This window comes from Sphaeramia orbicularis, chromosome 14 (genome assembly GCF_902148855.1).
Source record: "Sphaeramia orbicularis chromosome 14, fSphaOr1.1, whole genome shotgun sequence".
Lineage (NCBI taxonomy): Eukaryota > Metazoa > Chordata > Actinopteri > Kurtiformes > Apogonidae > Sphaeramia > Sphaeramia orbicularis.
Genome location: NC_043970.1, coordinates 34,778,401 through 34,800,036, shown reverse-complemented (window position 1 = coordinate 34,800,036; position 21,636 = coordinate 34,778,401). Strand labels below are relative to the sequence as shown.

Genomic DNA, 21,636 nt, shown 5'->3' with positions numbered 1-21,636 from the left:
ATTCGAACAGTGGCCAGCCTCCCCCCAAACCAGCCACATGTGTTTTTATTCAGCAGGAAAATTATAGCAGAAAAGGTTAGGTCACAGATAGTTTACAATAATATTATTCATGTAAAGGAAAGTGGAAACGATCCCTCTATGTGACTTCACTCTATTTACACAAGCATGCCCTGAATACATTGATATCGGCAGCCAGTAAAACTCACCACGCACACACACACGCGGCCCACGCTGCACATTAATTGCATGAACTGGATTTCATAAGGTGATGGAAAGGAACCAAGCCAAAGTCCGACAATTAGCAAAGATTTAAAATAACAACCAAGGGCCTGAGGCGTAGTGTTAAAGCAGAGGAGACATAATGAGACTCAGAGTTATGATTCCAACTCACAGGAGAAACAGAGACACTGTTGTAGTGGTCAAATATCCAGTGCCAAATGATTACAGCTTTTGGACTGGCATTCTGGTAATGTCTTAAAATATTAATTAAAATATGGTCCATTAAGTTTAAGGACAGTTGTTTTGTTAATATATGTTTTTGTGTATTTAAGTGCAGGGTCAAGAGGGACTGATGTGTGGAGGAAGAACTCACAACAAAATGGTGATTTTTTTTTTTTTTTTGTCTAAGTAAAAGTGTGTGTGTTTACAGGCTATTGTGATGTGTTTTCCCTATTTGAAGTAAACCTGGGTATAGATTACAAACAAGGAAGTATTCAAGTACTTTAGTTAAATAAGCAACAGTGTTAAAATACTGCATTCAATCCCCTACATAAGGACAAATACAAAAGCATCAAACTGTATTTATGCAGAGTGACTCACTTCATAATCATTTTTGAATCATTGAATCTATTCATTTATTCACCTTTATTGTTGCCTCTGGTAATGTTAGGGCTCATTTTATTTACTGTTTGGCAAACCATTTTATAATAATACATCGTAATATTTGGTAGATGTTGATTTTATGTGCAGTAGTTCTGCAGAGTACAAGGGGTAAGAAATATTGAAGAGTATAATAATAATAATAATAATAATAATAATAATAATAATAATAATAATAATAATAATAACAATAATAATAATAATAATAATAATAATAATAATAATAATAATAGACTAATGTGTGCCTCTAAAATATAGATGAGTAAAACTGTTGCCCATAAAGTTGTAATAATTTTGTTTTCAGACATATTCCTCTTTTTATTCCCATTTCAGTAATTATCAGTCATTACCTTTGACCAGATGCAATGATTACATACAGAGTCCCAGTTACACTATATCTATCAAGAATGAATCACATATTTGTAATATTTTACTCCAACTCTGTAGTACAAAATGGAAATCTCATGTTAAGCACAAGTACCTCTGTTTAGATAATGTACTTAGATACTTGCTACTTCTGAAAATGAAACATTGGTTTTCATTTCTGTGAGATTTTAAAGTATATGGTTTACTTGTAAATATTGGACAGAGTCATTTTGGTTGTTTCTGTCAGCTTCCAGCTTTTATGATGATCAAGGCTGTCATAAGTTCATAAATGATTCTCTAGGAAAACTACAAACAAGTAATGGTTTTTAAATGTTCTGTTACACTTGATTTGGTTGAAATCAAGTCTCCATAACTGACTAAAGCAAGTTAGTATGTGTGTGCAATCATAGTTTCCATGTACAAAAAAAGGGGGAAAAAAAGAAAAAAGTAAATAAATAAAAGGACACACAGCATCCAGCCTTCCCATGGGAGAAAACAGAACATAGTAAGAAACACAGAGATGTGGTCATGAAATTCCCTCACGTAGATGTTGTCCTGCTTGAATCAATGATTGACATTTCTTAATTGTTCTGTTATAGCGTATATGTAAATGTATTCATACTGCACAGCAATCAATAATTAATCAGTTCCATACAAACTGTATTTTCTTCCATGTGATTGCAGACGTCTAAATCAGACATGTTAAATATACAGATGTTTAGCCCTATGCAGAATTAAAATACACCTCTCAGCGGTTTGAATTGTTGTCATGCTTTACCTATAAAGTTAGAAAAAGAAAAATATATAACACCTTATTGAATAAGATAATGATATACAAACAGTAACAGTGATCAGGATGACAGTTTCATGTGTTCCTTGCTTGAGGACTTTTCAGAAACAGCTACTGAGGGTGAAGAAAATGTAACATCACCCTTTTAAATCTCACGTCACATCTGGAATCTTTAAGCTAGTGTCAAAACTTTAGCCTGTTGAAAACTTTATTTTAATGTAAATACCGAAAACAGTGTCTTTGTCACCAACTTCGCACATCAATAGAAATACACTACTTTCATAAAAGATCAGCCTTATGTCGTTTTCCCAGTGGACAGGAGCATCTGCAGCAAATCAGCCTTGCTTTTCCTTCACCTCCCTCTTTTCTTTTTCTGTCTCCCACACACTTACACCTCCCCCTCTTCCTTTTTCACTGTTTTTTTTCTGTCTTTGCATTTTTCTGTTATTATGAACAACTTTAACAGGCCAAAACTTCCTTTCACACAGAACTACTCGTTGGCTCCGATAATACTTGTTTGCTATCGTATGCAGGTGCTTGTCTTCAACCCGTCCTGCCTCATCAGTCACACTGCTGTTGCACATTTGCAAAAGAAAAAAATGAGAGACACGCATGTGGACAAACAGAGAAATTCAGCTTCAGATTATTTTCCCATACTGTTTAAGTGAGTTTTAACTATTTTAATTGTATCAGCGTACGTACTTTACTACTTTACTTGTAGTGCACATTTAAAAACTATAGAGGACATTAGAAACATAAAAGGGTCAAATTTACCCATGGCTGTTTGCATTACTCAGTTTTAATATGATTCATGTATGTTACCTTGGTCAGCTGTAAAGTTCTTAAAGTGCTTTATAAATAAAGTTGGTATGGTATGGTAAGAAAATGTTGATGCTCCCTAGTTTTGACCTTTTGCAAATTTGCATGTGTTACATACACTATTAACCCTTTCATGCACGAATTATGAGAACCTTAATCAAGATTTTTTACCTGAGTGTTTTCATTACTCTTTAAACATGAAAAAAAAAACAATGTAATTGAAAAATGTCTTATAAAAAAAATAAATAGATAAAATAAATTAAAATTAAAAAAACATTAAAAAATAAAAAAAAGTAACACAATAAAATACACTGAAAAAAAATATAAACACACCACTTGTGTTTTTGCTCCCATTTTTCATGAGCTGAACTCAAAGATCTAAAACTTTTTCTGTGTACACACAAGGTTTATTTCTCTCAAATTTTGTTCACAAATCTGTCTAAATTTGTGTTAGTGAACACTTCTTCTTTGCTGAGATAATCCATCCACCTCACAGGTGTGGCATATCAAGATGCTGATTAGACAGCATGATTTTTGCACAGGTGTGCCTTAGGCTGGCCACAATAAAAGGCCACTCTAAAATGTGCAGTTTTATCACAGCACAATACCACAGATGTCACAGGTTTTGAGGGAATATGCAATTGGCATGCTGACTTCAGGAATCTCCACAAGAGCTTTTCCCTGTGAATTGAATGTTCATTTCTCTACCATAAGCCATCTCCAAAGCTGTTTCAGAGAATTCATGAAGAAGACTGTGCGAGGAAAATGGTGGTCACACCAAATACTGACTGGTTTTCTGACCCCCCTGGACCACCCAATACAGTAAAACTGCACATTTTAGAGTGGCCTTTTATTGTGGCCAGCCTAAGTCACACCTGTGCAATAATCCTGCTGTCTAATCAGCATCTTGATATGCCACACCTGTGAAGTGGATGGATTATCTCAGCAAAGGACAAAGGAGAAGTGCTCACTAACACAGATTTAGAAAAATTTATGAACAATATTTGAGAGAAATAGGCCTTTTGTGTATATAGAAAAAGTTTTAGATCTTTGAGTTAAGATCATGAAAAATGGGAGCAAAAACAAAAGTGGTGCGTTTATATTTTTGTTCAGTGTATAATAATAATAATCATCATCATCATCGTCATCATCGTCATCATCATCAGCTGGACACCATGCGTTTAATTTTTGAAGCAAAGAAACATATATTTACTATTGTGTGAAAACTATGGGGGGGGGGGGCTTGTGATTCTGGGGGTTTATGCTCAGGGGAGATCTACACAAGGTTACCAATTCATGTCAGAAAAGATATGTAGTGTCTTAAAACTTTAAAAAAGATATGTGTAAAAAAAAAAAAAAAACACAAAAAAAAACAACAAAATCCATGAATATACAAGAGAACAGCTGTAGAATAGCTGTCCGCTGTAGTGACCAGTATACATGAAAGGGTTAAATACAGTCAAGATAAATACAGATTAAAAATATTTACACCTATAACAGCCATCAGGTCAAATTCATCCATATATAAATGAATTGATTTTCATATTTTCACCCTATTTCTGTTTAAATATTGTTTTTAGACAAGTCTCTCAGGCAACAGCATTTGTTTGTGTGTCATCTGGGAAAATGTCAAATCACTTATGATAGTTTGGAGAGACAAAAAAGCACATACTGGCCTCTAACATCAGTGATATCTGTGCAAAGTGAGTGTTCTTACAGGTAAAACAAGAAGGCCAAAACAAAATGATGATTAAACAAACTCATAGTTTGACTTGAGACATTCCTTAAAATGAAGAGAATAACTTATTACATTGACAGAGGATATTTTCGTAGACTAAAAGGAAATTTGACCTATTAAATACAGATTAAAAACATGGGCATTTCTACCTATAACAGCTAACAGCAGCAGACAGAGGTTTCAGACATAAAGCGACTTCTACAGGTTCTAGTGTTATAACATACAAAGTTAGTAAAAGAAAATGAGAGCTAAACTGATAACTGCAAACCAAAAGGGATTAAAACAAAGTTATAGACATGACCACTTTGCAAATTAGTTGTCTAGAAAGTGAACAAAAATATGTCTGTAACCTAAATTTAATAACTAAAATGGAAAGAGCACATCTAATGCAATCATATGCAATAGTATGATCCATATCACCCACTCTTAATTAAGGTGTGTAAAGCTGTGCAATTTCTCTGAATAGAAACAAGTATTTCAGCTTCTTATGTCCTTGAGATGTCTTTGCTCTTGTTGAGGCCAACTGCACAGGTGTTGAGTTATTTTCTCTGTGTCCTATTAAATGGTTAATTGAATCGAGCCATTAAAAAACAGATGCTTTTGGGTCTGTTGTACAAGAACAGTAAAAGTCTGTTATTTATGTGTGTGTAGATAAAGGAGTGACAGATTGATGCAGAGTAAAAACTTCATTGAATGGTCAGATGGTTTGTGATTAACCTTCATCAGAACTACCACTCTGCATGACTTTTGGGCTCAGACTCCTTGTGCACACAGTGGAAGTTCCCCACCCCTTTCCACCCCTGTGCATGTAGTTAATGGACCTGTCTATGCCGTGCACTAGACACATCTACTCGCTGGAATTTCCCATGGCTGATCATCATCTATGGTCATGGACACTTTCCATCCTCGCCATCTCGCCCACTTCTCATCTGCAGTGCAACAAAGAAGGAAAACAAATCAAACAATTCACAGTTTCCCATTCTTCCCTCTGTCTGTCAACATATGGTTCTAATCAGCAGTGTTTGTGCATGTTTGTGTGTGTGACACCATGTGAATGTTTTTATTTTCCATACATTTTCTCCTCAGATACAAAGCTCTTTGTCCACACTCTTTCTCCGTTGTTCTGACTCCTCCTTCCTCTCACGCCCTCTCCATCTTCCATCTCTCTCTCTCTTAATGCCCACGTCTTTGATTCTCAGGTTTAAAATCCCTCTCTCTTTCTGTCTCTTTCTCTCTCTCACTATTTTAGTCTTGCTTTTCTTGGCTGCAAGTCAGACCTCAGGCAGACCTAGAGGTCTTTTTCCCAAGCGATCTCCAGGGTGGACTCGAGGGAACAACACACACGCACACACACACACACACACACACACACACACACTCCCTTCACATACTCTGTCCATTTCCTCCTCTTTGCCCTCCGTCTCCGTCCCTGCTCATATCCCATATCTTTTTTCTGTCTGCACCTCCTAGTTGACTCATACAAAGTTGTTGCGTTACTCTTAAAACCATTTTGCAATTTTATTGGAGAATACAGAACACAGTGTGCAAGTGTTATGTTCTGAGAACGACTGAGCCCTCTGTACCATTTACTCCCATTTGCACATTACATGCTTTGTGGATGCTTTAAGGCTTTATTTATCCAGGTTAGTCCCACTGGGATTAGGGATCTCATTTACAACCGAGACCTGGTCAACACTGCAGCAGTACATTTACCTACAGACTGAAACAGAGTTAAAACAAAGGCACTTATGTGGTTGAGATGGTGCTACTGCATCTCTGTAAACACAACATTTGATATGACAGATTAATAGCAAGATCTATGCAAGGCCACTGACTATACATTAAAAGCAATTTGCAAAAAACAAACAAAAAGGGGGGGAAATGTAGAAATAGTGAAACATTTTGTATCATTTCAGGTTTCTAAACTTAGACACTCAAATGTCAACCAACACTGACAGACTTGTTATAGTTTTGTGTAGCAAAAATGTGACATTCAATCTAAGTGTGAAGGGGTTTCATGAGCATCAGCAGTGATAGAGTAGGATTACAGTGCTATCTAGTGGTAAGTCAGAGAACAGATGTCCCAAAATGCAAACAAGAAAGAAAGAAAGAAAGAAAGAAAGAAAGGTTTACCTTCTTGTCTGTTATTAAAATAAAAGTTGTTCATCCATTGCTGCATAGTTCATCTTAGTTAAAGGTTGTACCTCCCTGCTGCTATTTTATTTACGTCAATATTCAGTTTTATTTTAATCGGCTCACAATTAGTATTTAATGCAGTTCAGCTGAATACGATTTGAGTGTTAATATAATTGCTTCACTATCTTATCTGAATATTTTAGTTGACACTAGTATCTTTTCTGCAGTGGGCTGCAACTCTGTTGATGCACACTAGAGAGCAGTATTTCCCGCTAAATCTAAAAGTTGAGATCCGCGTAAATCAACATCTGATGAAGTAGTGTCTCTCTAAAGTACTTCATGTCATCCTTGTACAGTAGTATCATTGAATAAATCAGACTACAGCAGTGTATGGTATGTTTTTCACAAAACAAACTGTCTTTAGTTTAACATTTATTGAGTCTGTTGAATTTGCATTCCCAATAATTCAGTATTTTGGTGCATTTATGACACACCATAGCCTGTAAAATATGTCTGTTATCTTTATTAGAAGATTCAACAACATTTACAACAAAACATAGAACTGATAGTGTGAGGTTTGAGTCCCACTTGTATTTGGGTAAACTAATAGAAATGTGATGTAACATATGACGTATATTTAAGTTGACTTTGTGTATTATTATTATTTCACCCAAACGTTCCTCTGACAAAGGGAGCCATTGACATTCATCATGCTGACTTGTCCTTGAGCAAGGCACTGTCACCACCAGCGGTTGTACTGAAGAACATATGTCTCCAAACCAAACAGAATAAACGGTCCATTATGTTGTTAGCTTCGTCTCGTCTGTTCATGCGTCATTCTGTGCGGAAATAGTAAAAACATCATGGTAAACATACATGTGACTGAGTCCGCGAGCAACGGCACATCGCTACGTCTCGGTGACGTAAGAAGAGGACGACGTTTCCGTAGCAACTGGGGCCGGGTCCTTTAACCGCAGCGGCGGCTACACCACCGGAGCTCATCGTGGACTAGGGTGATTGTCGTCGGTAACCGGATACGACCTCAGGCTGTGAGGCGCAGAGGCACTGGGCGACGCAGTATCGAGGCGGCGGGCCCGCAGTTCCGTGCGGAGATGCTGAATATGTGGAAAGTCAGAGAGCTGGTGGACAAAGCGTGAGTACAGAGGAGCAGGTGGAGCTGTTTGCACAAGCTAAACGCTAAGTGGCTTCCGAGCTAACCGGCTAGTGGGGCTTTAGCCGGGCATCATCAGCAGCTTTTATCGCTGACAGAGGAGAGGATACGGGCCGTGACGTCACGGCTATCGCCCCTCAGCTGTTAGCTCAAACTAGCTGGATAGTTGCCAGTTTCGTCTGTTTTGAGGCATAAACGGACATTTATGTTTGGTAAATGCATTTTGCGTCATACGTTGTATTTTTACATTGTTTCGTATGGGACTAGAAAAGCACAACTTTTCTAAATGAGCTGTTTCCGATCCAGAACGTTAGCTATCCACTTAGCCAATTCCGCTAGCATTGCTAAGCCCAGGTCGGCTGTGTTATCTGTGTACCGTTAGTGTTCCAGTGCTGCTGCAGAATCACGCCCTGTCCCACCCCAGTGATGCCTGCTGTCTTCACTCTGCCACTGCTGAGTGCTACAAGGGACCTGGTGAATGATGGGTAGCTAAATAGCCTGTTAATTGCTTGTAGGGTATACACCCTCTGCCCACACACTACTAACGAGGCTCCATGGTGTAGCTTATTCGGTCCAAAGAGAGGCCCATGCCCCTTTGGTCCACAACAGATGAACAACAAAGGTGGTTAGGAAAACAGATCATAGCTGAGAGGTGAACGTGGATAGTCCTCTACAACATGTTATAGTCACAGTTTGTTCCATGTGGAAATGGTCTAATTATTGTTATTGTTATTTGCTGTCAAGACCATAGCTGCAAGCTTCAATGTGACAGTTACCTTTTCAGCTGTGAAACCTTATCTGTGGATAGGTCACTAGTGTTGTATTATATGTATATCTAATAAATTACAGGTAGATCTTCTTCTTGGGCATTGTGAATCGTGTCTCCACTTTTTAGTTAATTATAGTAAAGTTACACCATAAATTATAGAACTTTTTGTGTGTGTTTTCTAAAAGGATATCATTAGCTTTGTGATTTATTGGATGGAATAAATTTTAACAATATGCAGAAGTGACAAATTCAAGGAAAACATGATCTAACATGATTCTTTAGTACTGTTTTGTTTTACCACATGCCTCCAAAAATAGCCTCAGGGCTCCATGGTTTAGATTCTTCAAGTCTCCAAACTCAAATGGAAGGATGAACACCATTCCTCCAAAGTATGTTCCCTCATTTGATGTTTTCTTGATGGTGATGGAGAGCAGTGGTGAATTCATGAGTCCAGAATCTCCCAAGGTGTTTAACCAAGTAATAATTGATTTAGCATGGACAGTGACTGATTATCAATCTGACCGGTTATCACATCTGATTTTTTTTTTTTTTTTTTTTTTTTTTTTTAAATAATGTTTTTTAAGACAATGAATGGATTGAAAAAGGCACTCCTGTGGCTCTGATGCAGCCATCACCCTCCCACTGTGTGTAGTCACCCTCCTGTGTCATGAGTAATAGCCTACCAACACTAAAATGAGTCAAGAGCATTTAGTTACTAACTTCTTTAGAATCCTACCATTTATGGCATAACTCATAAAATTGCTACTGAGATTTTAATTCTTACTGTAAATGTATATTTGTTACAATTATTACTTATCAGTCTTCTGATTTAGGAATAATCTATACATACCTGTACTGACCTAGAAAAAAAACCCCATACCTTTCTACCCCTAACATAATTTCTCTTGGGAAGTTTGCAAGCAGTTGATTTGAGAAACAATTTATGGATAAAATGAAAACAGAAATGTCTAGTTCTGCCAAACCAAGCTAAAAAATAATGGAAATGTCCAGTAATTCCTTCAGTTCCTTCCTTCAACTTATAATACACACCAATGCAAAATGGATTGTTTGTTAAAAAATTAGAATATAAATGTTCACTTTATTCATTTCATCATCTTGATATCGTCTATTCTTTTTCTTTCATGTGTTACATAAATCAATTAATTTGTGAATTGCACCCTCAAAGGATCAATTTGTCAGAAATAGTGCACGTAGATGGGGAACTAACAGTGAAGAAGGAACAAAACAGGAGGGAATCCAGAAAAAGTAACACTGACAGAGACCTCAACAAAGTAAATGTACTGTAATAGACACCAGCTCCCATCAGTTGTTGGTTGTGCCTGACTGGGCGTGATGAATACACTCTATTATTGATATTCCTTTACAGAGCTGGCAGTTGAGGCCTTGGTTTTCCTGCAGATTAAGAGTCTCACAATAATGGAGCTCTCGCTGTCTGTCTCTGTCTTATCTATTGACAATACCACAGTCAAAGTCAGCTCCTGTAACATACAGAGGCTTCTTATCTTCTTTTAGTTAGGTGCTTGACAGAGCTCAGATGGGAAAGAGATGGTAAGAAAAGTCAAAAAAGGGTAGCTGCTTAGGGATAAAGGAGTAATGAGAGGAGTGGGAGAAGGGAGAGGCAGAAGATAAGACAGGATTGTGAGTGGAGGAGACTAATATAAAAGGAAAAAAACACAGATGAAAGGAGACAAGAGAGCAGTGACTGGCAGGAGGACCAGGAGATTAGATTGAGTGGTGATGGAGAGGAGGGTGAGAGGTCTGTTTCAGGTTGCTTTGAATGTTTTCACCAGAGATCTGTAGAAGCAAAGCAAAACAAACAGCAGGCAAGTCCGCAAAAACAAAGTCAGCAGGAAGTAGACAATGTGTGGGCTGTGGGCCATGCAAGCTTCCCTGCTCTACTATATGCAAACACTGACATACAGTCCCTTTCTTTGTGTTGGATTACTTTACATATGCACATACTTGTCTGTGATATGTAGAAGTGATGGCCAAGACACAGGCTTTTAGTTCTTTCATCCATTATTCAGTGGACTGAGATTCTACTTGTCATCACTCAGAAACCTTCATTCACCTTGTTTTCATATACTTGAAGCTGTGCATGACTAACATAAGTTCATGGAGATGAATATGGCCTTGAGAATCCTGTTTGTGTTTATTGTGTATGATGGTACATATACAGTTTAGATTGCAAAGGGATCAATGTGGTCAAAGAAAGTTTGAAAGCCTCCTTTCTAAACCAGGAAGGTTATACAATATTTTTTATTTTATGTTATTTTATTAATACTAAATAGATCAGTGTGGTTCAGAACAGAGTACAACACTTGATAGAAAATTGTGTTTTCCATGAAAGAAATATTCAGTGTTTGTCTATAGCTGGAGGTGGCTACATCTGGATTTTTATTATTTATAGGTTTCACAGGTATTTGTGCTTTGCATGACCACAAATAGGTTTGGCACTCCTGGGTTATTTGTCCAGTTCGCACCTCTTTAAACAAATCACACTTATACTGAATGATACAAAGTGCATGGTGGGGAAGTGAGCTGTGGTATTAAATTGACCAAAGCCCTGCAAACACGATGTAAAAAGAAACATATAGTAGCTGTTTGGAGGTTGTTGTCATCTTGCATGTAGTCGTAACTTGCAGATAGCAGAGGGGAGGAGAATGCTGACTGAAATAGTTGCCCAGTGACAGCAAGGTTATAGAATTGAATAAATAGAATTTATTCCAGCAGAGTAGATCCTGTCAGTAAGCTAGCTATCTCTCTGGTGCTGATAGTATGACCCTTGACCTTTTAGAGAGGTGATTAATGGGGTGTTAAAAGAATCCACAAACATAAGTAGCAGGGCTGAATGATGTAAAAACTAACTAATATTAGCTTTACATTCATAAAATGTCAAAAATAAAATCAGGAAACCTTTTCTCTACAGCACTAATGTGGTGATGAACTACTCTGAAATCGAGTCCAAGGTAAGAGAGGCCACCAATGATGACCCCTGGGGACCCTCTGGACAGCTGATGGGAGAAATAGCAAAGTATGTATGTTACTAACACTCATAAAGACATACCCATGGCAATGCAGCTGCAGACAGACTTTAGTGTTGCATAGATTAAGACAAGGCAGATTTATTTGTATAGCACAATTCATACACAGGGCAGTTCACAGTGCTTTACAAAAATGGAAAAGAGACAAATTAAAAACATACAATTACAATTAAAACTTAATCAATAAAACATAAAAAATAATTAATAATAGAAAAGCACTCGGAGAGCGCAGACCTCCACCTAGGCAGATCAGTGCCCCCCCCCCGCCCCCCGATCACCACCAAAATTTAATTATTTGTTCCTTGTGCCAGTATCAACATTTCCTGAAATTTTCATCCAAATCCGTCCATAACTTTTTAAGTTATCTTGCACACAGACAGACAAACCAACGCTGGCAAAAACATAACCTCCTTGGCAGAGGTAATAAGGTCAAAGAGAAGAGTGCAGATAGAACACTTTCAGTTGATATATGCACAGTTGAACCGAGCTGTTTTCAGCCTGAACTTGAACATTGTCAGAGTAGAGGCCTTTCTCACATCATCAGGAAGACTGTTCCAGACTTTAGCTGCATGGACCTGAAACGCAGGTTTAACTTTCACAACCTTGGTTTATTGGTAATCCTGTGTACTTGTGGGTAGATCTACCTTTATGTATGAGCAGTTCCCAGAAGTGATGAACATGCTGTGGACCAGGATGCTAAAGGACAACAAGAAAAATTGGAGACGAGTATACAAGGTAAGGTCACACTTGTCAGGTTGGTCAGTTGATAATTAACCATGATAGTGTTGTGTCTGATACGCTGGCATTTTACTGTCACAATCTGAGTACTGAATGCCAACTTGGCTCTTATCTTCTGCACAAATAATCATAAAATAGACAGAGATTAAGAACAGCACTGATGTTAAAGAGGACGGAGTTTGCAATTTTACTGGATTTTTTTTTTTTTTTTTTAAAGCGTTGCCACAACTACAGCAATTAGATTTCATGAGCTACTTTTTAGGCCACACTAGAAGATGAACAGGGACTGATCTGACTGGACATTTCATATTTCATATAGGTCACTCAGTAAGAGTCAGTAGGGGGGAAGAAACCAGAATAGCTGACCAATGAGCAAACAGGAAAGGCTAGTAAGGTTGTAAGTAAACTAAATCTGGTTGAGACACAGCAGTCAGAGTAGCAATTAATCTGAAGTAGATATCTTTTCTCCCATCCGCAGCTAGATTATTTACACAAAAAAACCTTTTTGTGTTGCATCACATTAAGTTTCTCAAACAGATCTGTAAGTGATTTGCCTTACAGGACAGGGAAAGTGTTGTAATTGTTTCAGTTTAATAGTCAAATTATGCAAAATTGTGTTATTTAAAGAAAAATCTTTGTATTTTTTTCATCTCTCTTATTTTTATCTGTCACTCATTTCTCTCACTTCTTGTCCTTCTCTCTCTCAGGCTTTACTCCTGCTGGCTTATTTAATCAGAAATGGGTCTGAAAGAGTTGTCACCAGTGCCAGAGAACACATCTATGATCTGCGATCTCTAGAAAATTACCACTTTATTGGTATGTTTTTGAAAGAAAATGAATTAATTCGTTAATACAGCCAACAACTGAACATTTTAGGTAATCGGCTCGAAGTTTGGACATATTTTCAGCTTTTACTCCAACCGCTGCTGCTGACAAATAATTATGGTGTACTCAGAGAAATGTTCGTTGGAAGTCTTCACCTTATATGTGCAAATGCCGTGACGTTACTAGTTATAAACGTAACAAATTAAGCAGGAATTAAAACAGGTTGTAGAAATCCACTCAATTTTTGCCGGAATGAATATAAAGATAGCTTTGCAGCACCTGGAGTGTTCAAATTCAAACTTTATGAACTATTAGGGTCCCTCCCCAAATACACAAATAAATGTACCAAAAAAATAAAAGTGGGCTTAGCAAAATATGACCCCTTTAAAAACTTTGTCCTGTGGGAAGGATGCATATGCTTTTCAGATGGTCATGGCAAATTCTCATGACATTTGCGGAATTTTTGTGCAATTTTGTTGCGTGTTCAGCTGAAAATTTTAGTTGACAGCAGAGGTTTTGGCAGTTCAGCCCATAGTTGTCCTATTTTTATTTCCTGTGTGTAGATGAAAATGGCAAGGATCAAGGGATCAATGTCCGGCAGAAGGTGAAAGAAATGGTGGAGTTCATCCAGGACGATGACAGACTCAGAGAAGAGAGGAAAAAAGCCAAGAAGAACAAAGACAAATATATCGGAGTCTCCTCTGACAGCATGGGAGGAGGAGGAAACAGTTTCAAGAACTGTATGTATACCAATACACACTGTGTGACACCACTGACCAGAAATGAATGAAATAATGTAATTTCCTTATTCCAAACCTCCAGGGCAAATTGTAAAGAAGTAGTAGCATAATGTAATCCTTTAAAGTTAAACTCAATTTCTTTATTCTTTAATTTAAAATATCAGATGCATATCCTGACACAGTAACATTTAGATTTATCCATTCTCTGCTTTTACTTAGTTACAGATGTATGTGTTTATAAAGTCTCTCCCTCCTGCTCTCTCTTTTTCTCTCTGTCGTTTTTGTCACAGCCAATGAGTTGGATCGGAATAAGTGGGATGAGGACTGGGATAAAAGCAGAGGAGCTTTCCCCTTCAGTGAGAAGCTGGGAGAGATTAGTGACAAGATTGGTAGCACCATCGACGACACACTCAACAAGTTCAGGAAGAAGGAAAGAGACGACTCTCCAGACAGAATCAGGTGAACATAAACCCCCACAGATGAACTTGTGGACATGTCAATGTTTTTACAGCAATAATTAATTTTTATCTAGAGGTTCTTAGCCATCATGCCATGTTTCAAATCTGCCATATCTTAGAATTTCCGTTACATAAAGAGTGTTGTGTGTAAAATCACTGCACATGTATATGCAATAATTCCATAGCAACAAAATGACCCATAGCAAAATCTCCCCTGTGCTGCTTCTGATGCATCTTTTTTTCTTGTTGCCATAGTGATAACGAGGAGGACCGAGCATCAAGAAACGGGAGGCAGGACGCTCTTGAGTTTAAAGACGAGGAGGAAACTGTCACAACAAAGAGTATCCAGATCACACAGGCTACAGAAACCACAACCACCACCACACGGAAACGCAGCGGAGCAACGAGCAGCAAGACTCTGGACCTGGGTGCCGCTGCCCACTACACTGGAGACAAAAGCCCAGAGGAGAAGGTACATTTACACACCATGCAGTTCTGAAAAAGCTGGATGTTTGATGATAAGGTGCTCATTTAATCGCTGTGTCTGTGTCTCTTCAGTCATCAGTCAGGCAGTCTTCTAGTAGTGGTCTTGCTGACCTGCTGGTGATCGACCCGTCATCCAGTCAGAGCACAACAACAGGTAACCACTTACTGTCATACACAAGAGGTGAATGATGGCCATGTGATTAAAATTCAAAACAGACCTGGATCCTGAGATTTCAGGTCTTCTTAAAGAGTCTTTTTTTCTGAGTTTGCTTTTTGTGTTTCTATGAAGGTGCCAGTTCAGACCTCATTGGTGGCTTTGCTGATTTTTCCTCTGCTGCTGCCTCTGCTAGCCTCCCAACCTCCACAGGTAAACTTTGCTGGTCTTTTCTACTTTATGTAGCAGTGACTGCAGATCACCATTCCCACAGTATTATCAGTATTAAATATCTCCTTTATAGAATGAATAAGTGAGTGTTCAGATGTTTTGACTTCAACCAGCTAATAGCTAGTCCATAGAACCTGTTGTTCTGTTACCCCATATCACCTTTCAATAGTTGTTTTAGAATTATTTTATTTTACCGTGTACTGAAGCAGTGTATAAGTAGGTGTCCATAATAATAATAATAATAAAAATAATAGTCACATATCCAGATCTATCTCCACAGTGTTTTTATAGTTTGCCAGTACTTGAGAAAACTCTTTCTGAATACATTGTCGTAATGGAATGAGACAAAAGACTGTTGTTTATTTCTCATCATGTTCATGTCTGGGATGACAGTTGAAATCATAACTAAACATAGTCCTCTACTGTTATGATCAGCTGCTGCTTCATCCAATGGGAATGGAGAATTTGGAGACTGGAGTGCCTTCTCAGCCAATCCACCGGCTTCATCTAGCTCTGGGCCCTCGCAGCCTGTCACTGACCTGTTTGGTAACGTCCAGTCACCTCCAGCCCCCCCATCCAATACTGTACCACCCTCTGCTGAGCTCTTTGACCTCATGAGTGGGGTTAACCATCAAGTACCCAATCCACATACCACACTGAGTGCCTCCCAGAGCATGACATTCTCCCTGGGAGGAGCAACGCCAGGAGCATCTGTCGCCATGCCTTTGTCTCGCTCTCAGCAGGTAGGAGCAGAATATTTAAACAAGCATACAATGCAGAGGCTTTATGTCTGTCATCTGTGTTGGAGATGATCATTTACACTTAGACTAACCATACAGTCTGTAGTTTGATGCTGTTATAATTATTGTAAATTTCTATACAGTACTGTGCTGAAATCTCAGGGCACCTTAAACTTTGTTGTTTTTGTAGAGTTGAAATGAGCATGCATATATATTTCCCATTCTCTTTTCTTTAACTACAACAAGAAAATACAAGAAATATGTGCACAGCCTCAAAGACATACAAGCTGGACTGAATGTGTTCTAAATGTTAAAGCCACTATTTAGTCTGACCCCTGACCCCATGACAAGAAGCAGGACAAACAGTTAGATACATCTGACATGTGTTGAATGAAACCTAGTATTAAACATCAGAAACATAATGCAGTACATCTCATATTGTCTGAACTAAAGGGTTAAAGACATGTTAAGTGCAAAGGGAGGTCATACTAAATGCTACCACAGTGGTTTATAGAAGCTGTTTTTTCCTGCTGTACATATATCCTACATACCCAGACTTTATCTTAATACAGAGACTGAGAAATGCATATGTGTGGTCATTAGAACTCTGCCAAACAACAAACCTAATATTGGACCAGGACTTTTGGACAGTAATGTGTATTTTTTACTTTGTAACATTCGTAGCTTTTATGTTTGTAAATTAGGATATTTATATCCAGATGATGAACCTAAACAAACCTCTGTATGTATAAAATCTTCTTAATTTTTTTCAGAGTTTAGGAGGCATGATTCCTCAGCAGCCCATAGGACAGCAACAAAAGGTTGGGGTAGGAGGTCAAGGAACGCTGGGTTCAACTTGGTCCGATCCCTCTGTCAACATCAGCCTGGACTTCCTATCAGCTGGCCTCAATCCCAATAAGACGCCACCTTCACTCAATAACATCATTCAGCAACAAGGTATCAAACTGAAATTCATTATATGTACTTTCATACTGCACTAACCAGGATTTATTCTGTGTCTCAAGTCAACTTTATTTAAGAGGCACAACCAAATCCATTTAATCCTCTACTGTTCACAAAGATGGAAAGTTTGAAATGGTATCCAAACTAGAAAAACCAGGAAGAAAATCTGTAGTAAAATTATAATGATTAAAAGTAGTATATAATTGTATAATTAGAATTTAAAATATAGATTGTTTAAAGCTCAAGTGCAGCTGAGAGAGCCTGTCCAGCTCTAAGTGCCAGTCAAGTTTATAGTTTAAAAACCTAAGGAAGAAATGTGGGACATGAGTGCAACAGGTTACAGACAGATCAGACAGGGTTAATTCAGTCATACACTTTTAAACTTTTATGATTAATCCTATATTGAACAGGCAACCAGTGTAAGCATGCCAGAGTAGAAAAAAGGTGAGGAGCCCAATTGCAGGATTTTGAACCTGCTTGGCCAACTCCAACATACCTGAAAAAGAAATTCCCATAGTATAGTGTAGAACAAATTAAAACATGGCTTTCTCTGGGTCTTTAAAAGAAAAGGACAGTTTGCTGAAACTAAGTTGAAAAAGATGACTTTCATTACTGATCTAGATTTAATCTGAAAATCTAATTTAATCTAATCTAATTTAAAAGAAGAATCAGAAATAAACAAGATTCTTTACATAAGGATTCAATGAAACTGAGATACAGTGAAATATAATCCAGCTACACTGGTGGAAACTTAGGGGAAAGTCAGAAAATATTTAGCCTGTGCTGTTGTTGCTTTAGAGCAGCTACTGGGATTATAAAACATTTATTTTATTTATATTATTTTGTTTATTTATTTAAGCTATTCATACATCAGAGGGCCTTGTGACACAAAAGGTGAAACAGATTTGAAAAAAAGACCAAGTACCATAACTCTTCTCCTTCTGTCTGTATAGGAGTGCCTCCTGTCAACTTGTTGGCACAGAACTTTGGAGGACTAAACCTCAGCTCCCCGCCACATGTGACGCCCATCAGACCACCAGCCAATCCGATGATGGCTGGCAACACCATGACAATGGGCATGCCCACATCAATGGCAGCTGGCATGCCTGGTACTTTGGCAACAGGAATGCCACCTTCAATGACAACTGGTACCGTGGGGATGGGTGGAATTCCTGTAAACCAAGGCATGATGGGAATGAACATGAGCATGAATATGGGCATGGCTGCTCCAGTGATGATGGGTGGCATGGGAGTGCCAGGGATGGGCTTGACACACTCCATCACTCCAGCCATGGTTCCACCCAAACAAGATGCCTTTGCTAACTTTGGCAATTTTGGGAAATGAAGGAGTGAAGATAATTTTGTGCGTGAGTTACTTGAGTGAGTGAGTGGGCATGTCTGAGGTGATGAGTGTGAACCACAGAAGGGTTACTGTACTTGAGGACAACCTTGCATGTTTCTCTATCTGCTTCTGCTCCTTTTTGTGAGCTGGCACAAGTGAGTGGTTGATGCCATCTCATTCTTTTGGCGTGATCCTGGGTGGAGTGGAGAGAGTTGTCACAAAGTGCAGCCTGTTTCAGAGAAGGTGCCGACCCACAATCTCTAGTGGTTTGTTTCTTTTTTTTTTCGTTGAGGATTATGTTCTCAGTTTTTCTCTGATTTTATCTTAAAAAAATAAATTCAGTGTATCACAGGTGCAAGACGTTCTACTTTTTAACTAAATCAGTAAGATGGGCTTAAATCAAAATGGCAATACTGCCTTAATTTTACATTGTAACCTGAGATATTATCTTTTATATATTATTCTACCAAATTACTTTGAAAATTAAGCCATTTCTCTCAGAGGTAGAATCCTTACCAGAGGAGGAATACTTTCCTTCACTGCTTGTGCAAATATTTAAAGCAGTTCCAGTACAAGGAGTGGACTACACAAGAACCATACTCCTGTTTTCCAACAGGGGGCAGGATGGGCTGTGCAGTGACAGAGCTTCACATCCTGAGCATGATTAGGGTGAATGGAATGCATATTATGTTCTATTTTTGCTGTTTCAGACCCCTTTATCTTCAGGTATGTAGCAGTTCACAACAGACAGATTAACAGGAACAATACCTACAGTTTTGTGGAATAAAAAAGACAAAGTGAACTGCTCAGGTAACAGTCCTTTTAGTACTGTTTGGCCCTGTGTATTACTATAATTTTTTACTGTTTGAAGTGATGCTTGTCCTCCACTTGGAAGTTTGGATGCCTTCATCAGATTAATAGTATTCAATTCAGAGTACAGCACAGCAATGTTCTTTGAATCATGCAAGTATTTTTGCCAGCAAAGATGTTTCACCCTGCAGCACTTGCTTGTGTTTTGGTGTGAGAGTGGTGTATCTGCACTTCTCAAACCATGGACAAACAATAAAAATCATCACCATCATACATATTTAATTACTTTTGAAATTGGAGGAAAACTGCTCTGTCCCCTGGCTGAGTTACGAGTACATTACTATGGTTAGTGGAGACCAGTCCAACGGAGTTTGACTGAAGTTAAGTGAGAAATAAGAGTGAATGAGTGTGTGTGACTTTGTGTATGGGTATAGTTTTTCTCTGTTTGATGTGGAAACACAGCTAAAGCAGAGCCTTTTGTCATTTTCTAAGGCACTGCACTCCAAATGACCAAATCTTTATTTTGTTACTCTCAGAAGGATGACTCCATAGCTATTAGTTTAATATTTTATTAGTTACCTTGTATTATGTTCATATGGGAGAGCTATTAATAACATAATTTAGTTGAGGGTAATCATGGTCTTTTCGATACAGCTTGTTTCATTTGATTGTACTCTATATTTTCTGTACGTCATTCAACATTAAATTAAATTACAAGTTTAAGCATTGTGTTTCTATTTTTTAACAACTCATTTATGGTGTCATTCTGTTGGGTTCAAACAATGATATTTTCATACAAAATGTATGTGACATTTTCAGTTACGTTATGGTTTTCCATGTTTGACTAATAAGATGCATTAAGTGAGGTTGTACCAATTTTTGCTTTAATACCTTTAACTTTTGTCACATGAACTAGAGCTCGACAATTTATACACAGAGTATCTGCATTTCTATCAGCTGATTTAAACCTTCCCCACTATTAGGGCAAGTTCTAACAATTAGAAAATGCACGCAAAAACAAAATGTAACCTGACATAAAATCATGATTATTTTGTCAGATATTGCAGTTAAAATAGGAGTCATGACTTTGGCAGGAAAGGATATTTTTGCAGTTAATATTCACTGCCAAAAAATGCCAGAATTATCATAATTTTGTTTTGGTATCTGTTACAAATAGGCAACTGTAGCATATCAACATTTTATAAACACATTGTTGCTCCTTTGATTTAAATGTTACACTTGGTCATACTGTGATTATACCATGTGTGTTTGCATGTGGCTTGTAAAATTATGAAAGTCAAGAATAGTCAAATCAGTTGTATTTAGGCATAGGATGGTTGTACCTTGTAAAGTTGTGTTACAATCCTCTTATCAGCCACTGTTTAGTAAGCTGTATTAGCATTTTTCCTGAAAAACTATAACTCCATCAAACACTTTGAATCTTATATGCAATTGTGTACGTGCTAGATAAAAATATAATCTTGGTCAGAGTTACTTAATCCCAAAATATGTTTTTTCCTTCAGTATAGACTGTCACTTTACAGCTGTAATGTTTACCATGTGGGATTGTGGAGGAAGTGGGTAAACACTGAAATGATGATATGACACCTATCTTAACCCAGAATAGGTGTTACAACTCTACCTACATTCTAAGCATGCCCAGTTTCCTCTATGTACTGCTGCATAGCTAGAAATCAGAAAAAGGTGAGAAATATTCATCCGGGGTTTTCTGTGTCCATAGGTGGTTGAAACGTTCAGCAGTTTTTATTTCCAGAAACAGGTTACAACCATAAAGCCTGAACTTCATTGTTGTTGATGGACTCTACCAAAACACAAAATGAGAACAAGTCCAGCAAACCTAGTCAAAGGCTCTGTGAGACTGTCAATCTGAAGACCAAGGTCTGATTCAGCCACCAGGGAATGGACAGAGGGCTGTGTAGGAGAATAGCCAATGACCTGAGCAGGTAGCTGGGCAGGACCATGGTGCCGGTTTTGGAGTCTGACACAGTTCATTTTCGAAGGCTTCTGCATGTCCTGCTGTGAGGCTGTGAACAGTGGGCTGCAATCCCTACCAGTCTCTGCCCACATTACTCAATGAGTTTCCTCTCTGCTGTTCAGATGTACTTGGGGTTGGCCAGAAAGTTATTGCATCTGATTAATATGGAAGATCTACCTTACTTTTGTCATGCTCTTCAGCCCATTTAGTAAATAGACTCTTACCACTGATAAACAATATCTAAAACTTTTTTCTTTTTTCAAAATGACATTATGAGCCTCTCCTGCAAACAAAAGCAGTTGCACATGACTGTTTATGTCTATTGTTTTTTCAGCAAAAAAAAAGCTAGAAATATTTCAAGAAAATAGATGTGGGACAATCTGGCACAGTACAGTGACAACTTAATGTGACACATTCTGT

At 38.0% G+C, this 21,636-nt stretch overlaps 1 protein-coding gene across 1 annotated transcript; it reads left to right on the top strand.

The window, feature by feature from the left end:
• Window positions 1–7,711: 7,711 nt before the first annotated feature.
• LOC115432957 (clathrin interactor 1-like) lies at window positions 7,712–19,943 on the top strand. The gene is made up of 12 exons (XM_030154086.1): window positions 7,712–7,881; window positions 11,619–11,723; window positions 12,372–12,468; window positions 13,179–13,287; window positions 13,860–14,036; window positions 14,327–14,495; window positions 14,750–14,966; window positions 15,053–15,134; window positions 15,270–15,347; window positions 15,801–16,108; window positions 16,879–17,062; window positions 18,022–19,943. Exons 1-12 carry the CDS (start codon window positions 7,841–7,843, stop codon window positions 18,411–18,413), a joined length of 1,959 nt encoding a protein of 652 aa, XP_030009946.1. The 5' UTR covers window positions 7,712–7,840; the 3' UTR covers window positions 18,414–19,943.
• The last annotated feature ends 1,693 nt before the right edge of the window (window positions 19,944–21,636 follow it).